Source organism: Adiantum capillus-veneris, chromosome 6 (assembly GCF_014529385.1).
Source record: "Adiantum capillus-veneris isolate H3 chromosome 6, ASM1452938v2, whole genome shotgun sequence".
NCBI classification, from domain to species: Eukaryota; Viridiplantae; Streptophyta; class Polypodiopsida; order Polypodiales; family Pteridaceae; genus Adiantum; species Adiantum capillus-veneris.
The window spans coordinates 102,852,559-102,863,988 of NC_140936.1; the positions used below are offsets into that span (position 1 = coordinate 102,852,559).

Here is an 11,430-nt window from a genome sequence, read left to right on the forward strand (position 1 = left end):
GTAATCTTGAAGCCAGGTTTCCACATCTTCGACCCTGGTGAAAATGGGAAATCCGGACCACGCCATCTCTAGCAGCACGTGCTCTTCAAAGGTTGCACCTTTGGCATCACCAAATTCACTGCTTCGACTTCAAGTAGGAGCATCAAACAGCTACTCCGTGGGGGCACCAGAGGATGGAGAGGGGAAACACAGCCAAAACACAAACAAGGGCCTCTCTATAGCTTAGGGCATCCACAACACTCCTATCCTCTCAGAAACACCTTCAAAAAACACACTCTACACTAGCACACCACCGCTCGCTCACTTCTCAATGCTTACACACTCCACAAGACCACCACGCAATGCACACCTACTGCCACATTCAGTCTCCACCCTTGCACACGCACACAACTGCTCAATCTCACTCTCTCACACAAAGTACCGTCGGTCCGGGGAACGCACACATCCGCACCGGCACCGCACACAAGCAGAAGAAGTAGAGAACGGGGCAGGGGAAACGACGCGAGAGAAACACCATGGAAGCTTTGCCATTGCTCAAACACCCTTCACAACTAATTTACATAAAACAGTGCACCCACACGGTCGTTGGGTAAGAAAACGCACACTTGGGGCTTTGCAGGCACACACCTCTGTAAAAAAAAGCCCACCCAAGAACTCACACACTTTCTCTCTATGGCTCTCTACACACTCCCAAAAGACCTCTTGGGCAAAAGCCTCCAGGCAAAAAGCATAAAAAATAAGTAAAAAATGGCTTATATAGGAGGCCTCTCTCAATTTTGGTATCTAGGCTCTGATTGGTCCATTTGGGCACTCTTTTTAGCAACTTTGTAAGGGGGTGCACAGCTTTGTATCTGCTCTCCTTTGCACTTGAACTTGAGGGGGGGTGCACTAGCGATGTTGCTAGTGCCCCTTGGCATTTTTTTATTTATTCTTTTTTATCTTTATTTTTTCTTCATTCCCCCCTTTGGGAGGCTTAGCCTTGCACTGCTCTCATTTGCCCCTTGTCCGCCTTGAACTGATTCTTTGGATCCCCTTCGACCATCCTCCTCTTCACTTTCCCCCCCCCCCCCCCCCCCCCCCCCCCTTCTCTCTCTCTCTCTTTCTCTCTCTCACAAGACCCTTCCCTTACCTCACTGCTAGCGAGGTCACTAGTGGAGGGGGGGTTTGGACTTTGATTTCAAAAAGGGGAACTGCCGCCGACGGGTTCGCCACGTCAGCAAGTAGGAAGACTACCGCCCGCCAGACGAGCAGACCGCCGTTGGCTAGTGGTGCCTCTTCTCCACCCAAAACGCCACCAATTCCACCCAACGCCGCCTGACGCGCGCACGCAATGCGGTGAGGGGCACCGCCATAGCGAGGGTCTTGGAGAGCTCTCTCCTCAATGCACACCACAAAGGAACCATGACACAACTTATAAAGACCTCGATATTGGCTCCAATTTTCGCATGTGGGCTCAATGGAGAGCCACGTGGCAGCACATGGGGCACCCCCTCTTGGGGTGGGTTGGAAAAACTCCCATAAGCATAGAAAAATTCAATCCTTTTTGTGCCACTTCGTCCCCTTGCCATTTTCTACCTGAAGCTCCAATTGCCAGGCTGCAAAGACCGGCCAAAACCCCACTTCCCCGGCTCCGTGTCCCACAAATCCCACCACTTTCCAACTTCCTCGGGCTCACAAACCGAGGCTGTCAAATTGCCAAAAACCAAACTGGCACCTTGACGTCTTCAACGTGCAATATCTCTCTGGTCCGGGCTTATATTGACGAGCAACGACTTCCTATGGCCTTCCCTTGCCGCATATAGCACATACAAACCTTGGCGAGGACTTGAAGACCACGATGGCATGCATATCAATGTAGTCAAATCGGCACAGACCCGACCCGATCCCCTGCAAATGTTCAACCGGCCATAACCTTCAATCTAGAGCTCTGATGTGCAATCCAAAAAGACGTGCATGCTTCATAATTCAAGCACTACAACTTTATCCGTTGACATCCGCTCTGGCCACCTGTCCCCAATTGCCCTACCCATCGAGGATTTGCAACACCTTCCAACTTTGAACTGCAATATTTTTCACATCGGGGCTCCGTTCGACGAGCCGTTCGGACTAGCTTGCACAGCATCTCGAACTTTATGGCAGGGAAGAAGGATAGTATGGAGCCAAAGGTAGAAGAGCTTCTAGTGCAACAAGTGCACTCTATGACAGGTGATGCGGATTTCGAGACGGTGTTTGTTGCCGTAGCAAATAAACGTGCTATCTTCGAGGTTGGCTTGGATGGAGAGTAATCCACATCCGAGCGTCCACTAGATAGGCGTGACTGCAAAGAGTGCCTTGCCCCAGCCCAAGTAGACCGAGCCGTACGTAAAGCAACCTCCTCTGTCCAGGAGTCCTCATGAATGTGTACATAGCATGGCGAGCACTACGCATCAGCAAAGAAGTGAACCGCAATGTGTCTACATCCTGCTGCATATGGAGGGGTCACCGCAAACTTGGCCAATGGCCACAGAGTCTGAAGCATGTCTGTAACTCCTAGGTCTCCCATGTGGTGAGAGAACTCTAGGGCCTATGTATGCAGCCACTCCAACACTGAGTCGAGACTCCACTCAGTCTGGTCTCTGCCGCAAAGGGGAAAAGAGAAGCCAACCGCCGAGTCCAAGGCCTCTATCCCCCTAGCTGAAAGGAACAGAACATGAACCCTGAAGCAGGCTGCCTCATGGTCTGCTGAGGAGTCGCCGAGAAAGCGTGTGAAGTCGTAGTCAAAGAAGTCCCATCGGCGCCGAATGTCAAAGCTCGTCAGACCACGAGAGACTGCTGCAAAGGGAGACATCTGTACCTGTAAAGGGGGTCGCAAGAAAGGCTGTCCCTCTCTCGCCAAGTGACTCGTGGCAAAGGCGCTGCCAAGAGATCTCCTAGCAGCCGGGGATGGCCCTGCCCCTTGGGGCGACTGTGGAATTGGAGCGGGAGGGGAGGGTGTAGGAGCAGGGGGAGGTGGGGGAGAAGAGGGGTGAGGGGGATCGGCAAAGGTAGAGGGGCGAGGAGGAGAGGTAGCGGGAGCAGAAGGCGGGGGGGGGGGGGGGGGGGGGGGGGGGAAGAGGGAACTCGGGGCGAGGGGGGGTTGCCGAGGGTGAAGCTGAGGTGGGGATTGGAGCGGGGACCTCGTTCTGTTCAAGAGGACCGAATCAGTTTCCCCTGGGAACTTAATGCTGCTGGGCAAGCGCCTGAGGACCATCCTGAGTGCCAGGCTGTCGCTGTGGCCCCTGCCGTCGTTGACCACGAACCTGCTGCCATCCCTCCTCCGATGGAGCCCTAGGCTCGGAGGGTGGCTCTGCCTGTGTGCTCTGTCTCTCTGCCTGTGGCTGCTGGTTTGCCCTTGCAGGCTGGGACTGAGTCTGTGGTGTAGGTCGGGGCCTCCTCCGTGGACACGCCTTCGCAAGATGGCCCATCCGTCGACAAATGAAGCACTGGTTTGGGAGGTCCAAGTACTCCACGCTTTGTCTAAACCAACCCCCACTCACCCGAGGAAGGAGGATGACCTTCGGGAGAGTATGAGTGTCCCTAACCAGAACGCGAACTGAGGGAATGCCGGCCGCCTTGGCAGCTACGGAGGCTGCCGTGCGAGGTGCCTCCAGGACAGTCCCAATCGCTGAGCCTATCCTGGACAAAAGTGGTAGGTACTCCCTCCGCAAACTAGGAAAGCAGACGGAGATGAGAATGTCTGCCTCCTCTACCAAAACATCTGAAGCAGGGTCAAAACTATGTCTCCACTGTCGAAAGTGGGCTCGAGCTCCTCGGATGGTCAAGGGGCTCATGGTGATGACCTTGGACGCCATCTCGGAGGTCTCAAACTCGATCTGATAGTAGCCTCGTCCAAGGATCTGAACGTCCAAGATCTTGCCCACCTCTGCGAGAAGGCGGGCCTAGAGAAGGTCATGCAGCTCTCGTCTGCTAGGTCTGGTGCCGAGAATCTTGTAGATGATAGAAGTCGCCTGCAAGCGCTCTACCTCTGCGGCTAGGCTCGCTTGCTCTGTCGGTGAAAGAGCAAGTCGAATGCTGGGCTCAGCGGGGTCGGGCGAGGGGACTTCGGAGGAGTCCCTCTGTGGCGGAGCTTGAGCCTCCATCTATGTCTGCTGCTATGAAGAAAAAGCGAAGAGTCGTTGACGAGAGGAAGCCAGGGATGCGAGGCGTGGCTGGCGGGCTGAGGCAAATGGCGGGGCGGCAGGGGGGCAGGGCAGCGGCAAAGGGCGGGCGGGCAGCGGGCAGGGTGATGGGCGGGCTTGGGTAGCGGGCAGCGGGTGGGGCGGGGGGCACGCTGGAGGACTGCACGCAGCAGGTGCGGGCGGCAGGGCGCGTGAGGGCAGGGGGGGAGCAGCGATGGCGAGAGGGTGGGCGCGGCAGCAGCAGCGAGCAGCGAGCTCCCGTATTGTTTATTTCTTTGATACTTTGTTGCTGTAACACAACCAACTTGTCTGTTTTCATAGAATTCGGATTTGATATCATATCCCTCGTGGATATAGAGGTACTCTAATGAGACTTCGTGGCTGCCTTTCTTCTTTTCATGTGCTTCCTGCCTTACTCGTTGATCAGCCTTGGCAAGATTGAAAAGTCAAAGTCAAAAAGCCCATTAGTGCTAGTTCTGCAAATTATTTCTATCAGTCTCTTATTGGACGAAAGCATTGGTTGGTTGACAAGGTCAACAAGGCTTTGCGGGTCAAGAAATCTGCTGCTTGGTGGAGATGTATTGTTTCGAGGCTGGCAGATTCAACGTCCTTACAAGGGAAAGGTGTTTCTTTGGCGGGCTATGGTGGGAGGGCTTGCATTGGGAGTGAGTTTGTGTGGCCGTCGTCTTTCCAATGGCATGTGTTTCTTTTGCACCACTTTCAGAGAAGACAACGGACATTGCTTCATTACTTGTCCTCTTGCCAAGAAAATATGGACCTTTGTTTTCATTTCGTCGTTACTTGGGGGTTTTTGGCATAATTGGACCACATGGATTGCCTTTGTTTTTGATGGTGCAATTGGTATTCAACAGCATGTATTTAGGTTGAGAGGTATTTTTCCTTGGAATGTTTCTTTGCTCACCACTACTGGGGTCATTTCTGTGGCAAATACATGGGTTGGGAAGAATGGCACTTGGTGGCGACATTCATTGCTTGATCGTCTAGCATGACTGCTTTGCCATCTTGGTTATGGGCTTTTCATGTTCATGTCCAATATGGACTTCTAGCCTTTGTCCATAGTTGTTTGATGGGTCATTTGACCACGTACATTTCTTTTAGGTGTACCACATTACGAAAATAAAAAATAAAAAATGAAATGAGTTGTTTTTGTATGTCAGCAAAAGTCATACTAGACGTATGAGACCAAAAAAACTACATAATTGTGAGTCCAATGATCTGAAGAGGTTTGTTATCTGCATGTTTTGTTGCTATCAATTAGCACATAAATTTTCTTATACATTCTTTTCTTTTGAACAGTTTCAAGGATCTGAAGTTGTTGAAAGTCAGAACGAACGTTTTTCAGGTAGTGATCGTAATGTGTAGTTTAGACTTTTGTGTCAAATTTTTTTTCCCTGGAATATGTTTAAGACAACAATTATTATGATTCTGGACGAACTTGTTGCATCTGCCCTAGAAGTTTAAAATGAGGATACAATGCCAAGAATTAAGTGTTAGGTGACCTCATTTGCAAGCTTTTATTCATGGGATTTATACATTGCTTTTTGTTCAATGCGTTTATCATTTTTCTTGCATAGGTATATTGCACAAGCACAGGCGTGCGCACACGTGCACACGCAGATACACACCCACACTTTTATTTAATTGAAAACCATTCTATTATCAATATAGCTGGTACATGAGCTGATGAATTTTATAGAGAAGTTTTCAGTGCCTAATATGTTGGAAGCATGGCATCCATTCTTTAGCAATCACAGAGAGATTGAAAGATAGAAGCACACAAACAAACAGAGGAATCAAAGGCAGATTGTTGGAATAGATAGAAAAGCTAGCCATGCACTTCGGCAGAAGTCCAAAATCAAAGCTTCCATCTGTAAACGATATAAAGCACAGACATCTTACTCCAAAGGGGGACCAAGAACTGCCTTGCATTTGGCTAAGTACAAAACAAATGTGGAATACTTTTAGGTTGTGGTGCACGACAACATGCATCAGAAGTACAGCTTTTAACAAGTACTTGAGATATCATGGAGTGCTCCAACGAGACATGGCCGAAAAATCAGATGTTATTCAAGTTGCACCTTACGTATCTAAATGACTTGAAGCCTTTTCCACACCATTTCAGATGCTTGTCCAAGCTGCCCATGTAAAATTACATATTCAAATGACGCGAATCCTTTTTCTCACCATTTGAGATTCTTGTCTATGCTACACCAGAAATTTCATCCAAGGTTTGGAGATAGATATTATATGTAAACACTATCATAAGAGCATGCATGTTTGATTGACAATAAGATCCTCAAAACTGCCAGTTTTTGCCTTGCCGCACATAAAGGTGGAATAGCCTCTTATGGCATAAGATTTGTTTGATAAGATCTTATGATGCTGAAGACCCAATTTATATCTATGGCATCATAAGAGAACGCATGTTCGACTGACAATAAGATCCTTGAAACTGCCAATTTTTTCCTCGCTGCTCATAAAGGCGGAATAGGTTCATATGGCATAACATGTGTTTGATAAGATCTTACGATGCTGAAGACCCAATTTATATCAATGGCAAGCTTGAGGGAGAGATAATACAAAGCCCTCACCATTAGAGACATCATCATAAACACAAATCCCTAGAGACCATAAAAACAAACCTTGAGTGAAGCTTGAAGTTAAATGGATTAGAAAAGAATGGAAACAAATAGATCTATGGAAGATTGCCAAATGATCGATGCCTTCTTCTCCATCGAAGCATACAGATGACTCAATGAAGAGGGGTGTTGCAGAAGGAAAATGAAGAACTTTACCCTCAGATATCCCATCCCCATGTCATACTAGAAGTCATGGCAATCATTGGAATGTGCTCCTGCACCCATGGTCAATGTAGCGTGCTGATTTTACAGCTGTAAACTCTCTAAACCTGGTTTCAATTCAATGTATTCATCCATTTTCATGGGTTACTCTTCGTATGTGATGCATAGTGATGTGGGTAATGGTTATGTGCTTGAACTTTCTGTGGAAATCAGTAAAACATAGGGCCGTTGTGCTTTTGTATCCTCCGCCGGTCGCCATGTGGTCGCAGTTATTATGGGGAAGGAAAGGACATCAGATGTCTTTTCCCTACATCATCTCTGTCTTTCCCTTGATCTTTGTCCGTTTTGCAGTCACGAGAAAACACCTTTCAACACTTGGCTGCAAGTGTGAAAATACACTATGGAACAGACTGGAGAAACCATCCATTATTTGACCAAAAAGGAAGCAAAGTGGAGGAATTCATTGTAGAATACAAATCAAAGAAAGTAGACATATGATTCAGGCGAACGATTACCCCAGCAGGTCGATTGACTGGTGCAGAGAATGGAAGGGACACCGGCTGAATTCCCAAGTGCATGCCACACCTATAGCGCAACATTATCAACAAGTGGGTGTGTCCCCTATGTGATAAGTACAGTACCCCTTTATAGATCTAGTTCACACCCTTCAAAATTTCTTATCTCCTCATGTTCTACCATACCTTGTAGCAGCTCATTATACGAGCATGCTGCAATGTGCTTGCTCTTAAGAGTGGCTTATGGACGTCGTTTAGCATAGTATAGAAAATACACCTTATCTTTTGTGGAATATTTTGAGCAATGAGCAAAACACTGACAACAAGCTATTGTTGTGATAAGTTGGTAAAGAGGCTCTGGTTTCCTTTTCAACAGCAAGCATGCGGAATCAGCTTACCTGGGACAGCAAAAATGGCAATGGTCAAGTACTGGAAGTAAATGTGGAGCTAAATGTCGCGCTAGAGGTAATTTTTACTTTCGTCTCTGCTTAATCTTTCTAAATCTGACAGAGACCATGTATACATTATTTTAGGGTATGTGATCTGCAAGGATTAGCTAAATGTTAGGATGACGGTGATGGGTCAAATTACTTGCTGACTTAAGATTAGATGTCCAGCGTCGCTTCACATTGTACACAGTATTTATTCCTTTCAAGCATGAGAATGATAGGGATGCTTATTGGTGCATTTCCTTGCACGCATTGTCAAGAAGGTAATGGACTTGTTGTGCTTGTTGGTGCACTGACAATTGTGGAGGTAGCGTTCTGATTCCAATGTTAGTTCTCTCATAATGCCTGCTGTCAAATAAATTGTCTTGTCATCAAACATGTGGATGGACTCTTATGACATTTTAGTAAGCGATACCTATTATTACAAGGTTGAAGAACTCATTCAAACAACTACCCTCGTTCAATGCATGTGCCTTTTTATGGTGTAGTTTTTGGTGTCATTGAATATGGCTTCTATCAATAATAGAGTATTCATTCAGAAATTTAATTGGAGGCAGACTGTAATGATTTAGACACCACAAATGCATCTAAAATGCATGAAAACCTTAAAAGCAGATGTCCACTGACCTTTTCTAACATTGTTTGATTGAACAATGTCGATATATCAACTAGGATGTTCTCTTCGGTTCCCATTGGTCTCGCAAGATCTGTTGGTACAAGAATATAACATCAGTTTTATTTTAAGTGTAATGCAGGTGTACACACTGCCTTTCACCCTTTTGCCTATTTCCGCGGTTGAAACACCAGGCAATGTGTATGTCTCTAGAATCACTGCTGTTTACCAATTCTATTTTTTCTTGTAGAAATTGGATTATGATAAGTTAAAGTGATGGGTTGTAAGCAGGATTTTGCAAGCCATGGTAGACCGAATGGTACCACTTTTCATCGAGCACTTACTCGATGACTATTACCGGTGGTCGCAGACAAGTGATGATTTGCAGGCACCGGCTGAAGAGCTGCTGTGTGAGAAATCAAGCTCGTAGTGCTGTGACTGGAGGTGGTCCTGGTGCACCATGTGATGCCATATTATTCATGAATTGATTAAGCAATGTAGTTAATGCAGAGGGGGGGGAGTGTTTCTTCCATTATTAATTCTTGTATCAAGTGGCACGGATTCATTATACCTCAAGGCACATCTGTGTGCTTATCAAATTTACCATTCATGTTGTAACAAAAGATAGCCAATTTGTAATATAAGCAAAGCATAGCCAGCATAATTCAGGCTATAGCTGCAATATGTCAAATGAACCATTCTGTCAAAAGTCAAATGGTGATATTATCATTGCATAGCAAAGCTCACTCTGTTATTTTTGTCAAATTTTTTAATGCTTTTTCAGGTTTCTTTTTGTCTCTATGTTTGGGCCATTTTAGGATGAGTTAGAACCTTCTTTTAACTGCTGCTTACTATTTTTGGGCTTCATTGGCACTCATTTTCAAGAGAGGGAGTGTTGATGTGGAGTTTTGAGCCCATGTAAAAAGGGTATACTTTTCTCAAACCTTACCGTAGTGTGTAGAGGCTGATGGCTTGTTTAGGATGACTCGATACACATATTGCACAATAGCTCTCTGTTTGTGTCTTTAGAGGTGAGGGTTACATTGGCATTTGAAAACAATAAGATGAAAAAGCACACATCTGAGGCTCCCAAGTGAAAGAGCCCAATTAATGTAGCAGATTTCAATGCTTCTTATGCAAAAGCCAATTGTATGTCTAACTCCCTTCACTAACGATTTCTAAAGGAAGTCAAAACGGTAGTGTTTGCTTACTATCAATGTTGCTTTGATTGTTTTACTTTTCCCTGGTTGAGAGACACATGATGTTTAAAATTTATTGTTTAGTTTATGTAGGATGAAGCCTAGCATAAAAGTTATGGCAATTAGAATGTTTGATTTCCTCCTTAAAAATTGCTTACATTGAGTTAGCAACAATGCATTAATCCGTTTTGCTCCTTGAAAAAGTTGTTGAAAATCTTGCCTTGTCTTTCACCAAATGAGGAGCATATGCACTATCTATACTATTAGTTTTTTTCTTTTGTTAGTAGACTTCCTTGACAAGAAAGCTACCAAGTATATCTCGATGCACATCCTTTTAACACAAAAATACTATGTGTCCAATCGTATTTCTTGGACTCAATGGCTCAAATTGTGCCTAATTTATTAGAGCATATGGTGTTTGCATTCGCCATTTTTCTTTTGACATGAGAAAAGTCCTCATATGTTTCATTGAATGATCTTTAGCGTAACAATATAAGAAAATTCAATTTCCATGAGGAGCAAGTCACTAAATGCTACCTTCCCCCTCTTTAGCAAACCAATGTATCACACACACCATCCATGTGCCCTAAAGCTACAACATCATTTGCCTAACCAATAGAAATATTGTCACACAAAAAAATTAAATGAAGAAAATTTAGCAAAATTTGTTCTTGGCATTGACATTTCATCCATAGATTTTCCATACATTAGACGCAAACGGGTATGGAAGTATGTTAGACTCGGACGCATTTGGGAGTATGGCTCCCCAATTGGACACGTGGAGAAAAAACTATGGTTTCATCTATCTTATGGGGGAGACATAACTCACCCCTTTGATCAACACTCAAACAAGAAAGTGGTGTTTCACCATTATCAAAATAACTTTGTAAGTGATCACGCACAAACTTTGTTATGCATAGATAGATTAGAAGGAGAAAATTGAAATACATTCCTTTGGAATCATCTTTTATCTATCCTAGGGGAGTAATAATGCAACCACCGTGATCAAAACTAGAACAAGAAAGGGACCACTATCACAAAAATTTGTAAGTTGTGGAGACGAAGGCCTACAACCTTGAATGAAAGTGAAACACCTATGGAGGGACTCCATATGATGTACAACCATGGTTTAAGACACTCTTCATCTTTTTTTTGCTTGTACACCATTGGGGATCTTGCATTGGTGCTTCTTGTGTAGTGTCATGGAGACGAGCTCTTAGAAGATTTCTAGAAGAATCTAAAAGGTTCTAAATAATTCTAGAAGAATCTAGAAGGTTCTAAAAAGTTCTAGAAGCTTGAGGAAGAACCTAGAAGGTTCTTAATCTCCATAAACTTGAGGAAGAACTTAGAAGATTCTTAACTTCCTTAAGCTTGAGGAAGAACACAAAAGGTTCTTAACCTCCTTAAGCTTGAGAAAGAACCTAAAATGATCTTAACCTCTTTAAAGCTTTTGCATAAATAGGGGTCTTGGGCTACAAGCCCCTCAGTCTTGCCAACAGTAGTTGTGAGACTCCTATGAGATAAGTCATCTTCTAGTTCTTGTCTTGTTATCAAGTCTTGCCTTGTAAGTCAAGTTTTGTAATTACATTCTCTTAATCACATATTAAGTCTTGTAATCAAGATGAAGTGTTGCAATCAAATTTCAAGCTCTTGTTTATTGTGAGCACCTCCTCTC

At 45.0% G+C, this 11,430-nt stretch overlaps 1 protein-coding gene across 5 annotated transcripts in view; it reads left to right on the forward strand.

Annotated features, from left to right (window-relative positions):
- LOC147455998 (DUF1997 family protein, putative (DUF1997)) overlaps window positions 1-9,297 on the forward strand; it is a 100,975-nt gene extending 91,678 nt beyond the window's left edge. For 2 of the 5 annotated variants that reach the window (XM_086514590.1, XM_086514589.1), the window contains exons 5-8: window positions 5,475-5,520; window positions 7,871-7,959; window positions 8,699-8,757; window positions 8,848-9,297. In XM_086514590.1, the coding sequence (XP_086370716.1) occupies window positions 5,475-5,520; window positions 7,871-7,959; window positions 8,699-8,757; window positions 8,848-8,986 (333 nt within the window). In that variant the 3' untranslated portion in view covers window positions 8,987-9,297. Of the gene's footprint in view, window positions 1-5,474; window positions 5,521-7,870; window positions 7,960-8,688; window positions 8,758-8,830 lie in introns of all 5 variants that reach the window. The other 3 variants (XM_086514594.1, XM_086514593.1, XM_086514592.1) reach the window with 3 other exon arrangements.
- The last annotated feature ends 2,133 nt before the right edge of the window (window positions 9,298-11,430 follow it).